The sequence below is a fragment of the Mobula hypostoma genome, chromosome 30 (assembly GCF_963921235.1).
Source record: "Mobula hypostoma chromosome 30, sMobHyp1.1, whole genome shotgun sequence".
Lineage (NCBI taxonomy): Eukaryota > Metazoa > Chordata > Chondrichthyes > Myliobatiformes > Myliobatidae > Mobula > Mobula hypostoma.
Window position 1 is genome coordinate 6,549,195 of NC_086126.1, and position 26,972 is coordinate 6,576,166.

At 52.5% G+C, this 26,972-nt stretch overlaps 1 protein-coding gene across 1 annotated transcript in view; it reads right to left on the bottom strand.

The window, feature by feature from the left end:
- Positions 1 to 26,972, bottom strand: part of LOC134339687 (1-phosphatidylinositol 4,5-bisphosphate phosphodiesterase beta-3-like) — a 149,476-nt gene that overhangs the window by 56,032 nt on the left and 66,472 nt on the right. The window contains exons 4-5 of the mRNA XM_063036388.1: positions 4,013 to 4,153; positions 2,839 to 2,918 (exon numbers count right to left, since the gene is read on the bottom strand). Of these exons, the coding sequence (XP_062892458.1) occupies positions 2,839 to 2,918; positions 4,013 to 4,153 (221 nt within the window). The remainder of the gene's footprint in view (positions 1 to 2,838; positions 2,919 to 4,012; positions 4,154 to 26,972) is intronic.

Genomic DNA, 26,972 nt, shown 5'->3' on the forward strand with positions numbered 1-26,972 from the left:
TGCCTCTATTGCCGCGATGAGGCCACACTCAGGTTGGAGGAACAACACCTTATATTCCGTCTGGGCAGCCTCCAACCTGATGGCATGAACAGTGATTTCTCGAGCTTCTGGTAATGTCCCCCTCCCCCCAAAACCCCCATTCCCGGTTCCCTCTCTCACCTTATCTTGTTATCTGCCCATCACCTCCCTCTGGGGCTCCTCTCCCCTTTTCTTTCTTCCCTGGTCTTCAGTCCTCTCCCATCAGATTCCCCCTTCTCCAGCCCTGTCTCTCTCTCACCAATCGACTGCCTAGCTCTTCACTTCATCCCTCCGCACTCCCGGTTTCGCCCATCACCTGGCGTTTTTCTCTCTCTCCAGATCTTCTCACTCTGACTCCTCACCTATTCTTCGCCAGTCCTGCCGACGGGTCTTAGCCGTGATCGTTACCACAGATGCTACCTGGTCTGCTGAGCTCCTCCAGCATTTTGTGTGCGTTGCTAGCGGTCTCCCTACCGTCCATCGGGGACATTTATCAGGAGCGCTGCGTACGCTGGGCCCTCAGTATTATCAAGGATCCCACCCGTCCATCCAGCGTCCTCTTTGACTTTCTACTATCAGGCAGGAGACTCAGATGCGTAAAGACAAGAAACGGTCAGGATGGGAAACAGTTTCTTCCCTCAGGACATTAGGATTCTGAACTTTCTGCCGCATCGTATTCAAAGTGTCACCGGTTAAATCTGTTCTGTACCTGACAATATTTAATATTTATGCATGTTACTCTGTTCATCTCTGTGCAATTCATTCGTAGATTTTATCCTTACTTTCCCAAGTTATTTTGCGTTAAGTGTACTACTGTGCCTCTACACCCTGGTCTGGACAATACACGTGTATATTTAAACGACAATAAAGTTGACTTGACTTGACATGGCCTCTGGTGCCTCGTTCCTGTGCAGTTACTGGTTCTGAACACCAGAGGGCAGACTGTGCTCAAAAATCACAGCCCCCTTCCCTCAGACGGACTCTCCATCCACACTTTCCCATGATTATACCAATAAAGGATTCTTCCTGGGACGAACTTCAGACCTGGACCACTGCAGGGGTCTGGAAACTGATAGATTGGGGAAGGGAGGTAGGGTGTTGTCTGTGTAGTTGTGAATCTAAAGCTCCTTCTACACCGTCCCATCACACACTCCCGGGGTCAGACACAGAGTGAAGCTCCCTCCGCACCGTCCCATCACACGCTCCCGGGGTCAGACACAGAGTGAAGCTCCCTCCGCACCGTCCCATCACACACTCCCGGGGTCAGACACAGAGTGAAGCTCCCTCCACACCGTCCCATCACACGCTCCCGGGGTCAGACACAGAGTAAAGCTCCCTCCACACCGTCCCATCACACGCTCCCGGGGTCAGACACAGAGTGAAGCTCCCTCCACACCGTCCCATCACACACTCCCGGGGTCAGACACAGAGTAAAGCTCCCTCCACACCGTCCCATCACACACTCCCGGGGTCAGACACAGAGTAAAGCTCCCTCCACACCGTCCCATCACACGCTCCCGGGGTCAGACACAGAGTGAAGCTCCCTCCACACCGTCCCATCACACGCTCCCGGGGTCAGACACAGAGTGAAGCTCCCTCCACACCGTCCCATCACACGCTCCCGGGGTCAGACACAGAGTAAAGCTCCCTCCACACCGTCCCATCACACACTCCCGGGGTCAGACACAGAGTGAAGCTCCCTCCACACCGTCCCATCACACACTCCCGGGGTCAGACACAGAGTGAAGCTCCCTCTTTCCCCAATCCCCTCTGCCCACATACAGCAAGTTAACAACAGTAAATCACCAGTATTTTGTCAGATGTTAGAGTTTACAGCAGATTCTCACCCGGGCAGAAACCCGTACCCTCCAGTCCCTTGATTCACTCCTGGGCTCAGCGTCTGTTCACCATCTCGCACAGGAGGATCGCAGGCCAGCAGCAGAGCAGCCCAGGACTAGGGGTTTACCTTTCTCCCTCTCTCTGTCCTGCCATCCTTCTCTCTCTATCCGTCCCTTTCACTAACCCCCCCCACTCACTGCCTCTGTCCGCCTCCAGGCCCTCACTATCCTCCTCTCTCCACTTTCGTCCCTCCTTCGTTTCTCCTCCCCCCTCCGTTTGCAACCCTCCCCTCCTGCGCCACACCCCTCCCCTTTCCGTCTCTGCTAACTCCCGCCCCACCCCACCACCCTTCACCAGGTCTCTCCCTACCTTCCCTCTGGCTCCCCTCTCTCCTTCCCCGCTTTCTTGCCCTTGCTGCCGCACCCCCCCATCCTCTCCTCCCCACGTCCTCTCTGTCTCTCTCCCCTTTCGTGCCCCCTCCTCTCTCTTCTTCCTCTCCGTCTGCCTTCCTTCTCCCTCACCCTTCCTTTCTTCCGAGTGGGGATGACTGGAAGAATTGGATCGAATGGCGGTACAGACTCGACGGGCCGAATGGCCTACTTCTGCTTCTATATCTTACGGCCTTCTCCCCACCCCCCCACTCCCTTCACTCGCCCCCCCCTCCGCCCCCAACCATGGTCTCTGTCCTTACTTGCCCCTCCTGGGGCAAACATCGCCCGTCTTTGAAGATGCTTCCTCTGCCGGGGCGGGCGGGGGGGGGAGGTGTTTGGCGTGTCTGTGGCCCCCGGTTCTGACGGGTTGGTCTGCCAGCCCCCTCCTCTCTCAACCAGGCCGGCCGGCTCAGTCTTTCCTCAGACTCCTCTCTCTCTCCTGCCCCCCGCCCAAGGGCAGCGGGAGGCGTGAAGACCTGTGCCCACCTACCCACTCACACCCTCCCCCCCCACCCCAGGAACCACCCCCCACCCCCCCAACCACACTCACACTTTGTGCAGGAAGGTCTGCCGGGAGGCGTTGTGGGCCAGGATGTTGGTGGCCAGTTTGAAAAGTTCTTCAGTCCAGACCTGGGGAGGGATGGGACCCGGGGGGGGCCAGGGGGGAGAGAGAGAGGGGGGAGGGGAGAGAGGGAGGGATGGGGGGAGAGAGAGGGAGGGACGGGACGGGGGGAGAGAGAGAGGGGGGAGGGGAGAGAGGGAGGGATGGGGGGAGAGAGAGAGGGGGGAGAGAGAGGGGGAGAGGGAGGGGGAGACAGAGGGGGAGAGAGAGAGGGGGAGAGGGAGGGGGAGAGGGAGGGGGAGAGGGAGGGGGAGAGGGAGGGGGAGACAGAGGGGGAGAGAGAGAGGGGGAGAGGGAGGGGGAGAGGGAGGGGGAGAGGGAGGGGGAGAGGGACGGGGAGGGAGAGAGCAGGGGACGGGAGGGGAGAGAGGGGGAGAGAGAGAGGGGGGAGAGAGGGGGGAGAGAGGGGGGAGAGAGGGGGAGAGAGAGGGGGGAGGAGAGAGAGAGGGAGGAGAGAGAGGGGGGGAGAGAGAGGGGGGAGAGAGAGGGGGGAGAGAGGGGGGAGAGAGAGGGGGGAGGAGAGAGAGAGGGAGGAGAGAGGGGGGGGAGAGAGAGGGGGGAGAGAGAGGGGGGAGAGAGAGGGGGAGAGGGAGGGGAGAGGGAGGGGGAGAGGGAGGGGAGAGGGAGGGGGAGGGAGAGAGCAGAGGAGGGGAGGGGAGAGAGAAAGGGGGAGAGAGAGGGGGGAGGGGAGGGAGAGAGAGGGAGGGGAGAAAGAGGGGGAGGGGAGAGAGGGGGGGAGAGGGAGGGGGAGGGGGAGAGAGGGGGGGAGTGGGGAGAAGGAGGGGACGGAGGGAAAAGATGAGAGTTGAAAAGAGAGAGAACGAGGAGAAGGGGGGATGGGTGTGGGAGAGGGGACAATGAGGGAGAAAAATTACGGCCAGTATCTCATTATATCCTATCAAGAGATATCAATGTGTCTAGGGAGGGGGAGGGGGAGGGGGAGGGGAGGAGGAGGAGGGAGCAGTTGGAGGGGGAGGGGGAGGAGGGGAGTTCGAGGGAGGGAGTGGAGGATGCAGGGGAGTGGAGGGGGTGAGAGAGTAGGGTTAAGGAGGGATCTCACCACCGGGGCAGGGAGGAAGCAGGGAGGGGAGGGGGGTCCCACCTTGGCCGTCTCCTCCTGCATGGTGATGAAGTTGAGGAAGCTGACGTTCACCATGTCGGTCCCGTGAACCACCGTCACCGTCTTGCTCTCCGGATGCTCCTCCGGCTTTCCGAACCCCAGCGGCTCCCGCAACTTCGGGTCCTGCAACGGAAGCAGCAGCATCACCCCGGGGCGAGGGGGAGTTGGCCGGCGGGAGTGGGGTGAAAGTCGGGGGAGGAGGGGAGGGAGTAAACGGAGGTGGGAGAGAGCGGATGCAGGGAGGACGAGCGAGGTGGAGGGGGGAAAGGGGAGGTGAATGGATTAACGGGAGGGGGTGTGAGGGGGGTGGGTACTATTTTTACATGCGGTTCGTCTCCTCTCGCATTCTGCCTGTTTATGGATTTTTTGTGAAATCGCATTGTGTTTTTCCCCCTGGGAGAAGATGAATTCGTAGGTCGCAGGCGGTGGCGCCATGTGGGGCAGAACGTGGACCAGGGCCCTCAGGCCACACCGCACAGCAAACCGCCCGCTTAACCCTGATCGGGGGGACAATTTACAACGACCGATTAACCCGCTAACCAGTCCAGCTCTGGACCGTGGGAGGAAACCCTCGCGGCCACGGGGGAAACCGGTAATAACTCCCTGCAGGCAGTGGCGGGATTGAACTTTGAACTCCAGTGCGCCACGACATCGAGCTAAACCCCAACACCGCTGGGGCCCCTTTGAAGCATTTCAGTTCTTGCCCCGACCTGCAATGAGCCTAATCTCTACCACGCGATCATCACTTCACGCCAGAGTGGACTTTCTGTCCTTGCTTGTAACATCTCCATATAACTTATGATCCCGGTTTCCTCGCGAATACCGCTTATCTGGTGCTACGTGCCCGCGAGCCTGCAGCGGTGTCGTTTTATCATGTGGTGGGCGTGACAATAAAGTTCACTTTGACTTCGGAGTTTGCGTAACCACCCCGCGACCGCGTGGTTGCCTCGCCTCCGGTTTCGTCCCACGCCCTGGCGAGGTTAGTTGTCCCCTGGTGTGGGGGTGCGCAGTGGAATCCGATGGGGAAGGGAGGGGGGGGAAATAAAATGGAATCGATGCAAATGGCCAGCAGGGACCTGACGGGCCGATCGGCCACTTTCCTAGGCTGTACGGGCTGCCGCAGGCTTTGAAACGAAGGATTTTTCCCCCCGAGGTCCGCGTCGGATTCACGCGACACGGGCAGGCGTGAATCCCGCGGCCTGTTCCGCCTTCCCGGCGGAAGCACTCCCCCACCACATCCCTGGCTCTCCAGACCTTACCCCCATCCCCCTCTCGAGTGCCAGCTGAGGGGCAGGGCGTACACAGTAAACAAACAGGCTATTCAGCCCATCGTGTATGCTACAGAGACCTGGGTTCTATCCCCAGCGGCTCCCGGCATCGTGTCTGTATGTGAGAGAGAGAGTGCGTATATGGGAGGGAGGGAGTGACTCTGTATGTGAGCGCCTGCACACACATGCACGAGTTGCGTGTCTCACGCACATCGCGACGATACGAGCTGTTGGGGGGGGTGCTTTAATCGCCCTCAGAGGGAAATAGGACTGATTGGGGACCTGGGGGTCAGAGGCCTGCACGTACAGGAGGCACTAGGGCTGGTTACCTCCTCCATTCCCCCCCCACCCCCCCAGATCAGCAGGTCCAGGGGTTGGAGGTCTGTATGAATCCAAAAGTCAAGGCCCAGAGGTCAAAGTGCAAGTCCTGAGGTCAATATCCAGAGGTCAAGGCCTGAAGTGCAAAGCCCCCAGAGCACATCCAAAGGTCGGCGGTTTGCGCGAGTCTGCGAGCCCGGGCCAGACACTGGAGGTTGAAGGCCTGATGCCTGGGAGTCCGAGAGTCCGGGCCTACAGGCTGGAAGTCGAGGCCTGGAGCCGGCCTGCCCTGAGGCCGGAGGCCTGTGTGCCTGAGTGAGCAGGCGGGAGGGGAAAGGGGTTCGTTTTGTTACAGCCGCCGCTGGCGCTAGTCCAGCGAGCTTGGCGGATGTGCCATGTTGTCGCCGGAGAGTGTGCGGTGACATTTGCGGGCCTCCCCCAGCCCATCCTCGGGTTGTGTTGGCTCTTAGACGCAAATGGTACACTTCACCGTGTGTTTCAATGTACACGTGGTAAACAAATCTGAGCATGGGGCGGCCTCGTTCCGTGTCTCAGGGGAATGAGGGCATGGGCGACACTTTTTACCTCTGCAAAATACTCTAATCCTTCAGTCCTGAGGATTTTGGGGGCGGCGGGGGGAGATTTTCTTTTCCCCCAAATTCTCTTGAATCTACATTCCTTCTCGTGGGCGTCACGGCTGATTGTGGCTCGGCTGAGCTCCAGCAGCCAGATTTGGGTGAATCAGCTCAAACGCTGCTTTCAGCCCCTGGTAACGCGCTGAGTCACGCCACACCTCGCGGGCTGGAGGAGACAGCTGCCCCACTGGTTACCACGGAGACAGTCAGCCGCGCACTCCCGTCTCTCTCAGGTTCAGGGTTACTTAAGAGTCATGATCAGATAACGTTGAAACTGTTTAAGGCGTCGGTGAGGCCTGATTTGGAGTACCATGCACTGTTCTGGTCACACGGTACCATATCATTCCTACAGGAAAGATATCGACAAGACTGGGCACATACCAAGCTCATGGAGATTCAGCGTAACATCTAAAACTTTGACAAACCTCTATAGACACGTGGCAGAGACTGGCTGCGCCATGGCCTGGCGTGGGAACGCCAATGCCCTTGAACGGAAAATCCTACAAAAGGGAGCGGCTACAGCCCAGTCCATCGCGGGTACAGTCCGCCATCAGGGAACCCCGCCACCCAGGCCACGCTCTCTTCTCGCTGCTGTCATCAGGAAGAAGGTACAGGAGCCTCAGGACTCGCACCACCAGGTTCAGGGACAGTTACAACCCCTCAACCATCAGGTTCTTGTACAAGAGGGGACAACTTCACTTGCCCCCATCACTGAAGGGTTCCCACAACCTAAGGGCTCGTCACCTCAAGTTCTCGATATTTTAAAAAAAGGCATCCGCTAGTCTTGCGAGACCGTGGATCTGCGCCTGGAAAGTCTTCACTCTCCAAGGCGCAGGCCTGGGCAAGGTTGTATGGAAGACCGGCAGTTGTCCATGCTGCAAGTCTCCCCTCTCCACGACACCGATGTTGTCCAAGGGAAGGGCATTAGGACCCATACAGCTTGGCACCGGTGTCGTCGCAGAGCAATGTGTGATTAAGTGCCTTGCTCAAGGACACAACACGTTGCCTCGGCTGGGGCTCGAACTCACGACCTTCAGGACGCTAGTCCAACGCCTTAACCACTTGGCCACGTGCCCACCCTTCAACAGGAGGGCTCTCGATATTTATTGCTTTATTTATTTATTATTACTTTGTTCTTTTTTCCTTTGCATTGTCCAAGTTTGTTACCTTTTGCACGTTGGGTGTTCGTCCATTCTTTGTCGTGTGTAGTTTTCCACTGACACTATTGTTTCTTTGGATTTACCGTGAACGCCCGCAAGAAAATGAATCACATGGTCGCACAGACGCGCTTCGACAATAAATTCACTTCGAATCTTTGTTGCCTGGAGCGCAGGGGGAAAGAGCGGAGGTTTGGCAAGAGGCATACAAGATTATGAGGGGTATAGATAGGGTATTTACAGGCAGGCTTCCTCCACCGAGGGTGGGTGAGACTCCAACAAGAGGTCGTGGGTCAAGGGTGAAAGGTGAGCTGTTCAAGGGGAACATCTCTACTCAAGAGGGTGGGGCGAGAGTGGTGGGTCCAATTTCAGCATTCACGATTAAGTTTGGATAGGTACATGGATGGGCAGGTGCAGATCGAGGGGACTGGGCAGAATAGCAGTTCAGCACGCACTAGACGGGTCGAAGGGCCTGTTTCTGTGCTGTAGTGTGCAGCGAAGCATACGGTGAAACGCGTCGTCTGCGTTAACTGTCGACGCAAACCAAAAGATGTGCTGGGGGCAGCCGGCAAGCGTGGCCCGCGTAATCCAGCCCCTACGTAGTACGCCCACAATATTCAGCAGAACAACACAGGCAGCAACAAGGCAAACTGTTCTTCCTCCCCCCCCACTCACAAAAAGCCCTCTAACCTCGGGACAGGCTGCCTCAAGGCCTCCAGTCCCTGTCCCCGGACTCTCAGATACCGGGCACCAAACCTGGGACAGGCTGCCTCAGGGCCTCCAGTCCCTGTCCCCGAACTCTCAGACTCCTGGCCTCCAACCCCGGGACAGGCCACCTCAGGGCCTCCAGTCCCTGTCCCCAGTCTCTCAGACCCCGGGACAGGCCGCCTCAGGGCCTCCAGTCCCTGTCCCCGGTCTCTCAGACCCCAGGCCTCCAACTTTGGACTTTTAGGGTTTGACCTATGGGCTGTGACTTCCAGACCCACAACCTCTGGCTGCCCCCAACTCCCCTTCAGAATGCCGTGGACCCAATACAAGGCGTCCCTGAGCCTGGCACCTGGGCAACCGGGAGTGTCCGACACATCCACGGAATCTCCTCCAACCATCGACACCCTTCTCAACACCGCTCCCCTCTCTCCCCCGCTTCCTTTCTGAGCCACAGAGCCTAATCTGCCCTGGGTCACCCTGGGGGGGGGGGGGGTGCCTTTAAGCTGCGGAAAGTGCAGAAGAGATTCAAAAATTATTTTCCGAGGGGCAGGGTGGCAGGGGGAGGTCAGGACTTTACCCCAATAGAGTGCAGGAGACTGAGGAGTGACCTTAAAGAGGTCCTCATCGAGGGGGTCAGCAGTGGGAAGGGTGAGCGGTTTCAAGATCCTGGGTGCCAATATCTCTGAAGATCTACCCTGGGCCCATCTTGTTGATGTAATTACGAAGGAGGCACCCCAGCGGCCTGTCAGGCTCAGAAGAAGGCCCCACCACCGATCGGTTGCGTGGCGAACTCTGTGTGCTGTGGTCTGGAACGCTGCCCGCATCGGCTCATAAATAAGATGGAGGTCCGCGCGTGCCCGCTTACCGTTCCGGCAGATCTCTACCGTGGAGAGCATCCTGGCTGGTCGCATCACCGACTGGCGCGGAGGGGCGGCCACTGCACAGGGTAAGAAAAAGCGGCAGAGGGTTTCAAACCCGGCTGGCACCAGCGTGGGCACCAGCCTGCCCAGCGTCGAGGACATTAAGGACCCCCACCACCCAGGACACGCCCTCTTCTCATTGCTACCATCAGGGAGGAGGTACAGGAGCCTGAAGGCACAGACTCAACGATACAGGAACAGCTTCTTCCCCTCTGCCATCCGATTCCTGAATGGACATCGAACCCATGAACACTACCTCACTATTCTTGCTCTTTATTTAATTTTATATATTTAGTACATGGGCACGTGGCCAAGTGGTTAAGGCATTTGACTAGCGATCTGAAGGTTGTGAGTTCGAGCCCCAGCCGAGGCAGCATGTTGTGTCCTTGAGCAAGGCACTTAACCACACATTGCTCTGCGACGACACTGGTGCCAAGCTGTATGGGTCCTGGTGCCCTTCCCTTGGACAACATCGGTGTTGTGGAGAGGGGAGACCTGCAGCATGGGCAACTGCCGGTCTTCCATACAACCTTCCCCAGGCCTGCGCCCTGGAGAGTGAAGACTTTCCAGGTGCAGATCCATGGTTTCGCAAGACTAACGGATGCCTGAAAAAAATATTTAGTATTCAAATATATATTTATCTATATAATACTAAAACTCTCATGCTCTGTTTGTCTGTTTGTGACCTCCAATTAGCTCAAACGGTGCATTACAGCGGCACTTTTTTTGGCTAAATCGAATTAAAATGCACTAACATACAGAATGCAGGCAAAGTTCAGGGTTATATATTCGTATAAAATTGCTCATTTGCTAAATACCAACAGGCTCCCTTTTAATCCGAGAGCCGATCGCCATCATGGAAATCGGGACGCGACAGCCCGACTCATGCGCACGGCCAGCCTCAGCAGCGCCACCTACCGGAACAAAAGGGCAGGGCAGCTCTATTTCGAGGGGTCACAAATCACTACATAATGTACTGGCTGGGCACAGGAGTACATTCAGCCAGAGACTCATTCCACCAAGATGCAACACTGAGCGTCATAGGAAGTCATTCCTGCCTGTGGCCATCAAACTTTACAACTCCTCCCTTGGAGGGTCAGACACCCTGAGCCAATAGGCTGGTCCTGGACTTATTTCCCGGCATAATTTACATATTATTATTTAATTATTTATGGTTTTATATTGCTATATCTATACTCTATTCTTGGTTGGTGCAACTGTAATGAAACCCAATTTCCCTCGGGATCAATAAAGTATGACTCTGACTATGACTATGTGCAGGATTGGGACAGATCTAACTGCTACTCATCAATAGGAGATAACTAAATCTTATTGTAATGATGTACTTCCAGACACCCATAAAACCCTTTGGTGCAGTCAAAGGACAGCGGTGACTATATCACGACCATTTAGGACAGCATCAACCACATCATCAACGATAATCAGAATCCTTTGGTGTTACTGCTTCATATCTTCTAACCAGCATTGGGGTAAAAAAAAATGGTCAGCCTAATTATGCCGTGTGGTCAAGAATGACGCCAAACGTCGCCGGGAAGCGGCACGGAGAGGGAGAGAAGAAGAATCGGATGAGGCCGGGGCCGCACGACTCCAGGATCAAAGAGTCAGGACAAAAAAAGATGAGAGAGGAAGAGACAGAGGAGGAGAGGAATGCATGACTCCAGGATCAGAGAGACAAACAACAAACAGCAGAAGAGATGAAGAGACGGGGGATGAAAGGACTGCACGTCTCCAGAATGACAAAAACAGACACAGGAGGAGGAGAGAGGAAGAGACAAAGGAGCTGAGAAATGCACGTCTCCAGAATGACAACGAGATTTGCTGAGGATGCCCACAGGCAAATGAATCTCAGGGTTGTATGCGGTGACCTATATGCATTGTGAGAAAAATTACTTTGAACTTTGGTCATATATATATATATATCTTACTGTAATTTATAGCAATTTTAATATATTGGTCTGTACTCCTGCTGCAAAACAAATTTCACAACATACGTCAATTATTCTGATAAGAACATGAAGGGTGTAGACAGTGTGAATTCCCACAGACAGCAAGAACCCTCACAGTCTTTCTCCGAGGGTTGGGGAATCAGGAGCCAGAGGGCACAAGTTTAAGGTGGGAGGGGAAGGAATTAGTCGGGACCCGACTGGCAGTTCTGTCACCCCGAGGGAGGTCAGTACATGGAGCGAGCTGCCAGGGCTGTGGTTGGTACAGGGCGGGACGGTAGCCTAGCCGTCAGCATTAACACTTTACAGCGCTGGCGATCGGGGTTCGATTCCCGCCGCTGCCTGTAAGGTGGCCGTACGTCCTCTCCGTGGCCGCGCGGGTTTCCTCCGGGTGCTCCAGTTTCCTCCCACGTGCCAGGTTAGGGTAAGGAAGATGTGGCCGTGCTACGTCGGCGCTAGAAACGTCGGAATGTGTGAGCCGCTGACGCAAATAGCGCACTTCACCGCCTGTTTCGATGTACCTATGACAGATAAACCTTCAAATCTTTATCTTCCAACGAACACCATTTACAAGACGGTTGGACAGGTACAAGGATAGGGAAGGGCTTAGACCTGAGGGATTTTGGCCCAACGCAGGCCGAGTCGTGGCAAAGTACAGCACAGAAACAGGCCATTCAGCCCATCTAGACCATACCGAAGCCATTTAAACTGCCTCCTCCCATCAATCTACCTCAGGACCACACCCCTCCGTACCCCTCCGTACCCCTCCCATCCATGTACCCATCCAAACTTCTCTTAAACATTGAGATCGAGCTCACATCCACCACTTGTGAGGGCAGCTCATTTCACAGTTTCCCCTCACATTCCCTTTAGCCTTTCACCCTTAACCCATGACCTCTGGTTGTAGTCCCACCCAACCTCAGTGGAAAAAGCCTGCTTGCATTTACCCTATCTATACCAGGCATAATTTTGTATACCTCTGTCAAATCTCCCCTCAATCTTCTACGTTTCAAGAAATAAAGTCCTAACCTATTCAATCTTTCCCTATAAGACCTGGATACATCCTTGTAAAATTTCTCTGTACTCTTTCAACCTTGCTTAAATCTTCCCTGTAGGTAGATAACCAAAACTGCACACAGTACCCCAAATTGGGCCTCACTAGTGTCTTACACAACTTCAACATAACGTCCCACTTCCTGTACTCAAACATCCCGCCTTCACTCAATGTTTAAAGGGATCCAGGCCTAATGTGGCCAACTGAGACGAGCTGAGATATCTTGGTCAGCACGGCCCAGATGGGCCGAAGGGCCTGTTTCTAGGCTGTACAACCATCCAGACTAACGCAGAGGGCTCCTAACGACATTTTAAAACCACTTTTAATCTCGGTGGCAAGATAAAGTTCCCAGTGAATTGGCAGGTTTAAGGGGATCAGGACACACATTGCCATGAGCTGCTGGGACTTCCAAACAAAGGAAGCAGTGATTAATCAGCTCTCAAACAAATCCTTCCTCAGACGAGGTGACTAAAAGCGCCAACAATACTCCCAACCACAAACAAGAGAAAATCTACAGACGCTGGAAATCCAGAGCAACACACACACACACACACAGACACAAAATGCCGGAGGAACTCAGCAGGCCAGGCAGCATCCATGGAAAAGATAAATGGTCGACGTTTTGGGCCGAGGCCCTTCAGCAGGACTGGCAGAACACTCCCAAACACAGCCATCACTGATTGAGGTTTAATTCCCACCGCTGCCCGCGAGGAGTTTGTACGTTCTCCCCGTGACCGCGTGGGTTTCCTCCGGGTGCTCCGGTTTCCTCCCAAGACGTACCGGTTGGGGTTAACGAGCTGCAGGCACGCTACGCTGCTGTCAGCCCCCCCACCAGCCCAGCGTAATCCTCGCCGATCCGATCCGGACACACTCCACCGCATGTTTCGATGTAATAAAGCCGACGTCTCTCGTTCATCCAAACGTTGAACGCAAGAGGTTCTGCAGACGCTGGAAATCCGGAGGAACACACACAAAACAGTTTTGGTCTCCAAATCTGAGGAAGGACATTCTTGCTATTGAGGGAGTGCAGCGTAGGTTCACAAGGTTAATTCCCGGGATGGCGGGACTGTCATATGTCAAGATTGGAGCAACTGGGCTTGTATACACCGGAATTTAGAAGGATGAGAGGGGATCTGATTGAAACATATAAGATTATTAAGGGATTGGACAGGCTAGAGGCAGGAAGCATGTTCCCGCTGATGGGGGAGTCCAGAACCAGAGGCCACAGCTTAAGAATAAGGGGTAGGCCATTTAGAACAGAGTTGAGGAAAAACTTTTTCACCCAGAGAGTGGTGGATATGTGGAATGCTCTGCCCCAGAAGGCTGTGGAGGCCAAGTCTCTGGATGCTTTCAAGAAAGAGATGGATAGAGCTCTTAAAGATAGCGGAATCAAAGGTTATGGGGAGAAGGCAGGAATGGGATACTGATTGTGGATGATCAGCCATGATCACAGTGAATGGCGGTGCTGGCTCGAAGGGCCGAATGGCCTACTCCTGCACCTGTTGTCTATTGTCAAAACGCAGGAGGGAACTCAGCAGGTCAGGAAAGGAATAAATGGTCGACGCTTCGGGTCAAGATCTATCGTCAGAACTGGGGGGGGCGGGGGGGGGGGAGAGGCCAGAGCCTCCCAAAAGCCGGAACGATACTCCCAGTGTGGTCTCACAGATGGACCTTAAGACCAACTTAGTCCTGCGTTCAAAGCCTCCTGCAACAAAGTCCGGCAGACTATCTGCACAGCTTGATGCACTACACACCAACATCCTTTCGGACATCAGAACTACCCCCCTCTCTCTTTTCAAGCCTTTTGTTCCCTCTAAACATTTTTTTTTGGCCATGGACCGACACCATTAATCAAGGGCTCCGCACCAAAGGGGACGGCTTCCCAATTTTTCCACTGCTCTATTTCCGACTCACCCAGCCCCTCGAGACTCTCCCTTAATCACTCCCCCTTGCTTCCGGGGCAGTGTGGAGGCTTTGGAAAGGCCGCACAAGAGGCTTTCCTTACCCATTCATCCATCAACAACTCTATACAGTTAACACTTTTCCAACGTTCCGGATCCTGGGCCTCTTTACTTCCCAGGACCTCGAGCCTCCTTAAGGTTGTTGAAGCTCCCGCTATCGATTAAATGCTCCCAATGGCGTGCGTGCGTCTCAAATCGCCTCTGACAACCAGGTCGAGTTCCTGGCCTTCACGTCTGGCTTAGCCGCTCAGCCTGGCGGGACCGTTTCTACCGACAGAAGTGGGTTACTGGCGCCTTAAAACCCGTCGCTTCGGGTAGATGGGGCTCGTCAGCCGTGGCTGGCAGGCCCCCTGGTTGTTTCTTTTCGACCCGCGCATTGGGTGGCATTTTCCCCCCAGCTTCCGTAGCGTTTGACTGTTTGTTTTTTTTTTAACGAGGCCGAGTTGCTAGCTCGACATCCAACCCGGCAGGGATGGAGAGCGCACAAGGAGCCGGCCGGATTCGAACCCGGAACCACTCGCACCGAAGTCCGGAGCTGACGACCCGGCCGGCTGGCAGCTCATCTGGGAGAAGGAAAACTCTGATCTCGAACCTCCGCTGCCTTGCGGCCGTACGCGCTCGTGGGGGGAGGCTTCGGGAGTGAACCCCGCGGGAAAAAATCCGGAGCTGGGGTCCAATGTTGAGTTCGACGCTGACTGGCAACTCTTGCGACGCCGCTGATGCCAAACCGTGTTGGTCTCTCTGCCGTTCCTTTTGGGCTCGTCAGATGCGTGGAGAGGGGGAGCTCCCTACGCGGGCAACAGCTCGCTCCCCGTATCGTAACTGCCCCGGGCTGGCGTATCTCGAGCGCTGGGACCCAACGTCTGTGGTCGACTCCCGCCAACGGAGGGAGCCTCATGTGGGAGGCTCTACCATTAACAGGACGGCTCGACAGAGAAACTTTTTGAGAATGATCCCGGGGATGAAAGGGTTAACGTATGTGGAGTGTTTGTTTGATGGCTCTGGGCCTGTAACGGCTGGAGTTTAGAAGAATGAGGGTGGGGTGGGGGGCGAATCTGACTGGAAACTATCAAATACTGAAAGGCCCAGATACAGCAGACATGGGAAGGATGTTTCCAGTAGTCGGGGGGGGCGGGGGGGTGTCTTGGACCAGAGGGCACAGCCTCAGAATAGAGGGACAGAGATGAGGAGGGATTTCTTCAGCCACGGGGCAGTGAATCTGTGGAATTCGTTACCACAGACGGCTGTGGAAACCAACTCATTTGGGTATATTTAAAGCAGAGGTTGACAGGTTCTTGATTAGCCAGGGCCTCAGAGGTTGTGGGGAGAAGGCAGGAGAGTGGGGTTGGGAGGGGTAGTAAATCAGCCACGATGGAATGGCTCGACGGGCTGAAAGGCCTAGTTCTGCCCCAATGCCCCATGGGAAGGACACGCACTAATCCTTTCGTGCATTGAACTGACTTGCCTAACATCCTCCCTCGAACAATTGTGCAATTTCAGCCCTCGCTCTGTTCCACAGCGTCGCACGAGAGGGAGAACACAAGACCATTACCTCACAGTGCAGGCCTTCCGGCCCACAATGTTGTGCTGACCTTTTAACCTACCCCAAGATCAATCCAACCCTTCCCTCCCACATAGCCCTCCATCTATGTGTCTAACAGTCACTTGAGTGCCCTTAATCTATCGGCCCACACCCCAGCACCCACTACTGTGTATAAGAAAAACTATCTCACACACCCCCCCCCATACTTTCCTCTAATCCCCTTAAAGTTATGCCCCCAGCTATTTCCACCCTCCGGCTGTCCACTCGATCTGTGCCTCTTATCATCTCGTGCCCCTCTGTCAAGTCAGCTCTCATCCTCCTCCTCACCAAACAGAAAAGTTCTCGCTCGCTCAACCTCTCCTCGTAAGACGCGCTCTCTAATCCAGGCAGCGTCCTGGTGAATCTCCTCTACACCCCCTCTGAAGCTTCCACGGCCTTCCTGTAATGAGGAATTATGACCTGGAACTTCTACGTTTGCCAGAAAAGCAGTCCACCGGGGGGTCTTGAAGGAAATAACATAGACTCAGGAGGGAGGATGAAAATCTACAGTTTATTCCCTCAACCACACCCCGTCCCGATGCTCTTTCTGTCCCTTGCCTGTCACTTGAGTGAGGTTTAGCCGTGATTGGGTTAGGATTAAATCAGGGGGATCGCTGGGCGGGCAGCTCGAAAGGCGAGAAGGGCCTATTCCGCGCAGTAAATAAATATAGATAATTTTCAGAATTATGATGGAGTGGGACGGAGTGGGTTTCTGACACCAACTCAGGGGGCCGAATGGTCTCTCCTGCTGAAATTTCCTGGGGGTGGTCTCAACCCAGCTTCTGGACGAACGCTGTAGCGCGAGCACGGCAGGCCGAGCGATGTTTGGTACGGGACGGGAACGTGTGACTCAGATACGGCAAAGGAGCCGTCCTGTACCTTTATGAGAGGCCGCTTGCTGGGGTCGTAGCCTCGCCTCTTGCCCAGTGGCCTTTGCACTGTATCACATTACACAGGCGCAGTTCCCACCCCAACCGATACTGGAACACACGGCTGACGGCTGCTCGTGTCATAGAACATCACAGCACAGGCCCTTCGGCCACCAATGTTGTGCTTACCCTTTAATCTACTCCAAGCCCAATCTAACCCTTCCCTCCCACATCCCCCTCCACGTTTCTATCATCCATTTGCCTATCAAAGAGTCTTCTAAATGTCCCTAATGTATCTGCCTCGACCACCATACCCTCCACTCTCTATACTTTCCTCCAATCACAAAATTATGGCCCTTGTGTGAGCCATTTCCACCCTGGGGAAAAGTCAGACAGAACAAAGAATAGTCAGATCCCGGCCCCAGTGACGGATCCCGGTCCGGCCCTGGCCCGGTGACGGATCCCGGTCCGACCCCGGCCCAGTGACGGATCCCAGTCAGACCCCGGCCCAGTGACGGATCCCAGTCTGACCCCGGCCCAGTGACGGATCCCGGTCCAGTGACAGATCCCAGTCAGACCCTGGCCCGGTGACAGATCCCAATCCAACCCCAGTGTCGGATCCCAGTCCGACCCCGGCCCAGTGACGGATCCCGGTCCGACCCCGGCCCAGTGACAGATCCCAGTCCGACCCCGACCCAGTGACGGATCCCAGTCTGATCCAAGTGACGGATCCCAGTCAGACCCCAGTGACGGATCCCAGTCAGACCCCAGTGACGGATCCCGGTCCAACCCCGGCCCAGTGACGGATCCCGGTCCAACCCCAGCCCAGTGACGGATCTCAGTCAGACCCCAGTGACGGATCCGAGTCCAACCCCGGCCCAGTGACGGATCTCAGTCAGACCCCAGTGACGGATCCGAGTCCGACCCCAGTGACTGATCCCAGTCCGACCCCGGCCCGGTGACGGATCCCAGTCCGACCCGGGACTCTTTGTTTCAAACGAAAACATGATTAAGTCTGCAGACGCTGTAAATCCAAAGGGGTCACACACAAAACGCTGCAGGAACCGGGCAGGTCCGGCAACATCTACGGAAAAGTGCAAGCGGTCGACGTTTCGGGCTGGAGCCCATTGGGCACAGTCCTGCTGAAGGGGTCTCGGTCCAAAACGCCGACTGTTCATTCTTTTTCACAGACGCCTCCCGGACCGCCGAGCTCCTCCAGCGTTTTGTGCGTGACCCTTCGTTTAAGGGAGGACTAGACGCAGTCCGGAAGAGATTCCCCAAGACTGGTTCTGTCCTGTGGCGAGTGTCGTCCGGTTACACAGGCCATTCGGCCTGACTCATCCATGCCCACCAAGATCCTGCTCTGAACCTGTCCCAAAAAGATTTGCTTTACTTGGGACAGCGGTCAGCCCGACACGATCACAGCTCAGGACGTCAGAGTTCGGAGTTCAACTCCAGCGTCCTCTGGAAGAAGTTTGTATGTTCCACGTGGGTTCCCTCCATGTGCCTGGTTTCCAAAGACGTACGGGTTAGTAGGTTAATTGGTCATTGTAAATTGTCCTGTGGTTAAGCTAGGGTTAAGTAGCTGGGTTCCCTCCCACACTGTCCATAACCCTTCATTTTCTCACTGCAATGATCGTATCTAAGAGTCTCTTAAATGGTAAATAGATCTGATTGGTCAGACAAGCAAAATACCCTGTGGGTTTAGGGAGATCTGACTGGTTCAGAATCAGATTTATTAACATCGACTTACGGGACGAGAAATCTGTTTGATTTTTTTTTGCGGCAGCAGGGCAGAGAAAACTCATAAAATTACTATAAATGACCAAAGATTTATAAATAGCACAGCACAACAGCTGGGCAAGTCTTCCCCCAGTTTAACACGCAGTGGGCTGGCCAACCACGGACAAACAGTGCTATTTGTTCGTGATCTGCCGCCTCGCCCTGACCCTGCGAACTAACTTCCTGCCACACTGGAGGCAGTTCAGGCCACAGAGTGGGCTTGCAAAAACTTAACCACCATTGTGGACATCTTCTGCCCTGTTCTTTTGATTGACTGTAAATGAACAAAATCAGCATAGGCAGCAGATAACGGACTGCCTTCATACAATGACTGCACCCTCCTAATCTTCGTTCTCATTGCAACATTCAAGGTGATTGCCGATACCTTCAAATTCTTCATAGTTCCCAACTTGTTGAAGTAGTAGAATACAGTGGCATGCAGAAAGTTTGGGCACTCCTGGTCAAAATTTCTGTTACTGTGAATAGTTAAGTGAGTAGAAGATAAACTGATCTCCAAAAGTCGTAAAGTTAAAGATGAAACACTCTTTTCAACATTTTAAGCAAGATTAGCGCCTTATTTCTGTTTTGTACAATTTTAGAGTGATAATTGCCAAAGGGGGTGTTACTAAGTACTGACCATGCAGGGTGCCCAAACTTTTGCTTCAGGCCCTTTTCCTTTTTTGTTATTTTGAAACTGTAAAGGATGGAAATAAAAAAAGTAATCTTGCTTAAAACGTTAAAGAAATGGGTCATCTTTAACTTTCATACCTTTTGGAAATCAGGTCATCTTTTACTTGCTTAGCTATTCACTGTAACTGAAAATTTGACCAGGGTGCCCAAACTTTTGCCCGCCGCTGTAGTTTCATTTTCAGTCCAGCCCGTTTCTGGCATCTTCAAGCCTGAATGCTTGAAACCGCCAGCGAGCAGAACAGTCCTGAATTCTCCTTCTGCTTATTTCTCAGCGACTGTCGGCAACACGGGATCACTGCTTTTTGAGGACAAACATAGGCAACTGGTGCGGTTTAAAAACTGTAATCACGGTGTAGTGCCTGGCGGCCACATGAATACACAAGACCGAAGCCAGTTAGAACCGGTTCGGGGCCAGTCTCCTGTCCCAATTAAGAGGCATGGTGTCCCAAACAAAGACGATCCCAGCAATTTTCTCTCTTTATACACACACACTATATACGTATATGTGCTGCCATAATTAACCGATGGCCAAATTAACCAGAATCCACTGTGCTGCCCCAGGATTCATATTCTTACAGGCATTTATAGCAGAGCAAAACAAAATTAATCCCAAGTAGCATATGGTGGCAGGAACACTCAATGGCCACTTTATTAGGTACCCCTTTCCAGTACTAGGTAGCAATGGGCTGCTGTAGCCTGTCCACTTCACGGTTCGACGTGTTGTGCGTTCAGAGATGCTCTTCTGCTCACCACTGTTGTAACGGGTGGTTATTGGAGCTGCTGTCGCCTTCCACCAGTCTGGCCATTCCCCCCGGCCTCTCTCACTGACAAGGCGTTTTCACCCACAGAGCGGCCGCTCGCTGGATTTTTTTTGGTTTTTTTTTTGCTTTTCAAACCATTCTCTGTAAACTCTAGAGTGTGAAAATCCCAGGAGGTCAGCAGTTTCTGAGATACTCCCAACCACTATGGTCAAAGTCACTTCGATCACATTTCTTCCCCATTCTGATGTCTGGTCTGAGCAACAGCTGAACCTCTTGACCGTGTCGACATGCTTTGATGCATTGAGTCGCTGCCACGTGATTGGCTGATGAGATATCTGCATTAACGAGGTGTACAGATGTACCTAAAAACGGTTTGGGGTTTTTGGGGATCATTCTGGAGTTACGACTAACAATTACAGATTAAATTGACTGAGAGCCACTTTTATTCTTCAAAGAATAAAACCTGTACGGGCCGGCTGGTGGCGCAACGACATCAGCGCCGGACGCGGGAGCGGAGGTTCCTGGGTTCGAAACCAGTCCGGGTCCGCTCCCGAGTACGCTTTCCATCCGTGCCGGGTTGAGCGTCGAGGTCGCGACGCGACCGCGTAAAATAGAAGGGAAAAACACTTGCGAAAAGTGTCTGTGTGAGGCATGGCGTGCATCACAGCCTCTCTCTCTCGCTCCGCGCCTTGTAAAAAAAGCCATGAAAAAGACACCATCACGGACGCGCACGCACACGCCAAACAAAAAAGAATAAAACCTGTCCACAATTTAACTTCTACGATGAGGCCCCTCTCAGGTTGGAGGAACAACTCATCATACTCTATCTGGGTAGCCTCCAACCTGATAGTATGAACATCAATTTCTCCAAACTCCAGTAATATTCCCCTCCTCTCCCCTCTGACCCTCCCCATTACCGCTTGTCCTCACCTGCCCATCACCGCCCGCTGATGCCCCTCCTCCTTCTCTTCCCCCCACCCCCATGGGCCGCTCTCCTCTCCAATCAGATTCCTTCTTCTTCAGCTCTTCCACCTTTCCACTTATCACCTCCCAGCTTCTTAACTTCTTTTCCTGCCATCGTCCCCCGTTCCATTCCCGGGGGACGTTGTCTCGGCCCGAAACGTCGACCGTCTATTCCGCTCCATCGACGCTGCCTGACCTGCTGAGTTCCTCCAGCGTTTTGTGTCTGATACCCTGCTGGGTGGGTTACTGATGGAGCCACTGTAACAAAAATGGTGTCTACTTTGGGAGTCTGGCTGTCTGAATACCCAAAGGGGTTCTTGCTAGTCGGTTCGTGTTGACCGTTGTAAATCTGTCATCCTCTAAATTTGCTTGAATAAAGATTAAAGGATCTAAATAAAGGCTTTATCTGTCACCTCGAAACAGCGAGAGGCACCGTTTGCAATAATAACCGAACACAGTCCAAGGACTGTGCTGAGGGGCAACTGACGCTCCCAAAGACGTGCGGGTTAGCGTTTGCAAGTGTCGCCATCCAGCGCCAACATCGCTTGCCTCCAACCCGCAAATGCTAACCCGTACGTCTTTGGACAGTGGGAGGAAACCAGGGCACCCGGAGGAAACCCACGCGGTCACGGGGAGAACGTACAAACTCAATAAGGACAGTGGTGGGAATTGAACCCCCCCCCCGTCTTACAGCTGGCTGTGGAAAGGACAATGGTTACCCTGGCCCCCATATTTAAGTGCTGAGGTTCAGTGCCGATTATAGCAGGGGTCCCCAACCTTTTTTGCACCGCGGACTGGTTTAATATTGACAATATTCTTGCGGACCGGCCGACCGGGGGTGGGGGGGGCTGCTGTTCAAGTAGGGTTAAACTCACCTCACCATGTCTTTTACAGTTAGGGTCGCCAACTTTCCCACTCCCAAATAAGGGACAAAAGTAGCAGTCTCCGTTTGCTTTTTTAGGTTTAGTATCTAGTTCTTTTTTTTTCTTTTTTTGGGGGGTTTTTCTTTGTTTTTTTTTATTTCTTTTTTTCTTTATGATTAATTACAACATGTGTTTGGAAGTCTATTATAGCTGTGTTATCTGAAATCTTTTCTGTATTATGTTTATTAACGATAAGATTATTCCAAGCTCTTTGTATCAACCTTGTTAGTTTGTTTATAACTTTGGAAAAATTAATTTAAAAAATTTGAAGAAAGAGAAATAGCAGTCAAATCCCGGGACACTTTACCCCAGGGGAGACTACAATGACCATGAAGCCTTGCGCCGGTGACGTACGCGTGCGCGTGCGTGCCGATTTTCTCCCCCACAAATCAGTTTTGCCTTCATCTTCCCGACTACACTGTACACACATTATTTCTACTTTATATAGGCTGTGTATTTATCATATCATTCCTGCTTTTACTATATGTTAGTGTTATTTATTTTTGGTTTTATGTATTATTTGCTATGATTTGTTTGGTTATTTTTTGGGTCTGGGAACGCTCAAAAATTTTCCCCATGTAACTTAACGGTAATTGCTTCTTCGCTTCACGCCATTTTGACATGTAAGGTTTCATAGGAACGCTCTACCTTAGCGGGGGAAATACAGGACAGGGGTGGTCCCATATGGGACAAACCAATTTAGCCCAATATACGGGATGTCCCGGTTGATACGGGACAGTTGGCAACCCTGTGTTCAAGTCCAACAGTGTGTAACAGGGAATGAGGAAAAGGTGCAGCTGACTCGTATCGTTTCCTCGCGGCCCGGTAGCACATGCTTTGCGGCCCGGTGGTTGGGGATCGCCAGATTATAGGAATCAAAACTCTGGTTAATCATTTACTTAAGTATAAAACATCATACCGGGAGAGTGAGATCATCTTGGACTCCCCCTGGACTCTCTCTCTCTCTCTCTCTCCTGGAGGTCTGCTGCGTGAATGGACGATCTCACCTGGTCCCTCACTATCACCTCCCTCAGCAGTGCCCCCACTTCCTGAGGAGATTGAGGCATTCCTCCCTCACCCTCCCTCACCCTCCAACATCGTCACCGCGTTTTACAGGAGCACCATTGACAGCCTCCTGACGAGCTGCATCTCCATCTGGTCTGGGGGCAGCCGAGCATCGGACCGGAAGTCCCTACAAAGGACTGTGAGAACGGCCGAGAGGATCATAGGGGTCTCCCTACCATCCATCGGGGACATTTATCAGGAGCGCTGTGTACGCAGGGCCCTCAGTATTATCAAGGATCCCACCCATCCATCCAGCATCCTCTTTGACTTTCTACCATCAGGCAGGAGACTCCGATGCATAAAGACAGAAACGGCCAGGATGGGAAACAGTTTCTTCCATCAGGCGTCTGAACTCCCTGCCGCATCACCTTCAAAGTGTCACCGGTTAATCTGCTCTGTACCCGACAATATTTAATTGAGACACTTTATTTATGCGTAATCCATCTGTAGATTTTTATCCTTACTTCCCTAAATTACCGTGTGTTGCATGGACTACACTTAAGTGGGATCCGGGATCAGCCATGATGGAACGGCGGAGCAGACTCGATGGGCTGAATGGCCTAACTCTGCCCCGATGGCTTACGGTCTTATAGTCTCACTGCGGTTCGGAGAGAGGTTGTCTCATTGGACAGTATACATGTATATAGTTAAATGACAATAAACTTGAACAAAGACTTTCATACATTTCGGTTAGTTTCCATGTGGCTCAGCTTTTGTCCGTCACGACCAGACTAGGCACAACTTCCCCTCCGCCCCAGCTCCATGCATTCTGTAGGGATCGCTCTCCACGTGACTCCCTGGTCCCCTCGTCCCTCCCCACCGATCTCCCTCCTGGCACTTATCCTTGCAAGCGGAACAAGTGCCCCAACGCCTCCTCCCTCACCACCACTCAGGGCTCCGAACGGTCCTTCCAGGTGAGACCAGGCTTCACCTGCCAGTCTGTCAGAGTCAGCTACGTAGCCAGTGCTCCCGGTGGGGCACCCTCTACATCGGTGAGACCCCATGGGCTGGGGAACCACGTCTGTTCCGTCAGCCACCCATTCCAATCAACTTCCCCATTCCGACTTCCGTCCGTGGCCCCCTCTCTCTTGCCGCAGTGAGACCAGGCTCATTTCATCTGGGCAGCCTCCAACCTGAGGGTATGAACATCAATTTAAACCACAAGACCATAATGAATAGGACCAGAATGATGCCATTTGGCCCGTCAAATCTGTTCCGCCATTTCGTGGCCAATCCATTTTTCTTCTCAGCTCCGATCTCCTGCCTTCTCCCCATATCCCTTCATGCCCTGATCAATCAAGAATCTATCAACCTCTGCCTTAAATATACATAAAGACCTGGCTTCCACAGCTGCCTGTGGCAACCAATTTCACAGATTTACCACTCTCTAGCTAAAGAAATTTCTCTTCATCTCCGTTCTAAAAGGACACCCCTCTATTCTGAGGCTGTGTCCTCTGGTCCTAGACTCCCCTCACTGTAGGAAACATCTTCTCCACATCTACTCTATCTGTGTCCTCTGGTCCTAGACTCACCCAATATAGGAAACATCCTCTCCACATCCAGTCTATCTGTGTCCTCTGGTCCTAGACTCCCCCACTATAGGAAACATCCTCTCCACATCCACTCTATCTGTGTCCTCTGGTCCTAGACTCCCCCACGACAGGAAACATCCTCTCCACATCCACTCTATCTGTGTCCTCTGGTCCGAGACTCCCCCACTATAGGAAACATCCTCTCCACATCCAGTCTATCTGTGTCCTCTGGTCCTAGACTCCCTCACTATAGGAAACATCCTCTCCACATCCACTCTATCTGTGCCCTCTGGTCCTAGACTCCCCGACTATAGGAAACATCCTCTCCACATCCACTCTATCTGTGTCCTCTGGTCCTAGACTCCCCCACTGTAGGAAACATCCTCTCCACATCCACTCTATCTGTGTCCTCTGATCCTAGACTCCCCCACTATAGGAAACATCCTCTCCACATCCACTCTATCTGTGTCCTCTGGTCCTAGACTCCCCCACTATAGGAAACATCCTCTCCACATCCATTCTGTAAAGACCTTTCACCATTTGATAGATTTCAATTAGGTCACTCCCCTCATTCTTCCGAATTCCAGTGAGTACAGGCCCGAAGCCGTCAAAGGCTCCTCATATGGCAAACCATTCAATCCTGGAATCATTTTCACGCATCTCCTTTGAACCCTCTCCAATTTCAGCACACCCTTTCTAAGATAAGGGGCCCAAACAAGGCCTGATCGGTGCTTTATGAAGTCTCAACATTACATCCTTGCTTTTCTATTCTAGTCCTCTTGAAATGAATGCGAACATTGAATTTATCTTCTTCACCACCGACTCAAACTGCAAATTAATCTTTAGGGAGTCCTGCACGAGGACTCCCAAATCCTTCGTGCTTCAGTTTTTTTTCTTATTTTCTCTCCATTTAGAAAACAGTTAACCCTTTCATTTCTTCTATCAAAGCGCATGACCATACACTTCCTGACACTGTATTCCATCTGCCATTTCTTTGCCCATTTTTCTAACCTCAGTCCTTCTGTAGCCTCTCGGTTTCCCCAAAACTACCTGCCCCTCCACCTATCTTTGTATCGTCTGCAAACTTTGCAAAGTCATCAATTCCATTGTCCAAATCTTTGACATATAACGTAAAAGGAATCGGTCTCACACAGACCCCTGTGGAACACCACTCATCCCTGGCAGCCAGCTAGTAAAAGCTCCCATTATTCCCACTCTTTACCTCCTGCCAATCAGCCACTGCTTTACCCATGCTAGAGTCTTCCCTGTAATAGCTTGTTAAGCAGCCTCATGTGTGACACCTTGTCAAAGGTCTTCTGAAAATCCAAGTACACAATATCAACCGATTCTCCTTTGTCTATCCTGCTTGATATTTCTTCAAAAAATTCTAACAGATTGAGGAAACCATATTGACTACAACCCATTTTATCATGTGCCTCCAAGTACCCTGAGACCTCATCATTAACAATCGACTCCAACATCTTCTCCCAACCACTGAGGTCAGACTAACTGGTCCATAGTTTCCTTTATTCTGCCTCTCCCCCTTCTTGAAGAGTGGGGTGACATTTGTAATTTTCCAGTCTTCCGGAACCATCCCCGAATCTATTGAATCTTGAAAGATCATGACTAGTGCCTCCACAATATCTTCAGGCTCCTCTTTCAGAGCCCTGGGATGCACACCATCTGGTCCAGGTGATTTATCTACCTTCAGACCTCTCAGTTTCCCGAAAACCTTCTCTCTAGTTATGGTAACTGCACACACTTCATGACCCCTGACACCTGGAGCTTCCACCATACTGCTGGAGTCTTCCACAGAGAAGACAGATGCAAAATACTTATATACTTTGTCCACTGTTTCCCTATCCCCCATTACTACCTCTCCAGCATCATTTTCCAGCCGTCCGATATCCACTTTCACCTGTTTTACACTTTCCGTATCCGAAGAAACTTCTGGTTTCCTCTTGAATATTATTGGCTAGTTTACTTTTGTATTCCACCTTTACCTTCTTAAATGACTTTTTTCAGTTGCCTTCTATTGGTTTTTAAATGCTTCCTAATCCTCTAACTTCCCACTAATTTTTGCTCTATTATATGCCCTCTCTTTGGCTTTTATGTTGGCTTTGTCTTCTCTTGTTAGCCACGGTTGTGTCATCTTGCCTTCAGAATACTTCTTCCTCTTTGGGATGTATATATCCTGTGCCTTCCGAATTGCTTCCAGAAATTCCAGCCATTGCTTCTCTGCCGTCATCCCTGCCAGTGTTCTTTACCGAACAATTCTGGCCGGCTCCTCTCTCATGCTTCTGTAATTCCCTTTACTCCACCGTAATACTGCTACATCTGACTTTAGCTTCCCCTTCTCAAAATTCAGGGTGAATTCAATCATATTATGATCACTTTCCCCCTGAGAGTTCTTTTACCTTAAGCTCTCTAATCATTGCACAACACCCAATCCAGAATAGCTGATCCCCTAGCGGGCTCAACCACGAGTTGCTCTGAAAAGCCATCTTGCAGGCATCCTAGAAATTCCCCCTCTTGGATTTGATTTTCCCAATCTACCCCCATGACTATTGTAACATTGCCCTTTTTGCATGCATCTCTCATCTCCCATTTTAATTTGCAGGCCACATCCTTACTACTATTTGGGGGTCTGTATACAACTCCCATCAGGGTCTTTTTACCCCTGCAGTTCCTTAGCTCTGTCCACAATGATTCAACACCTTCCATCCCTATCTCACCTCTTTCTAATGATGTGATTTCATTTTTTACCAACAGAGCAACACCCTCCCCACC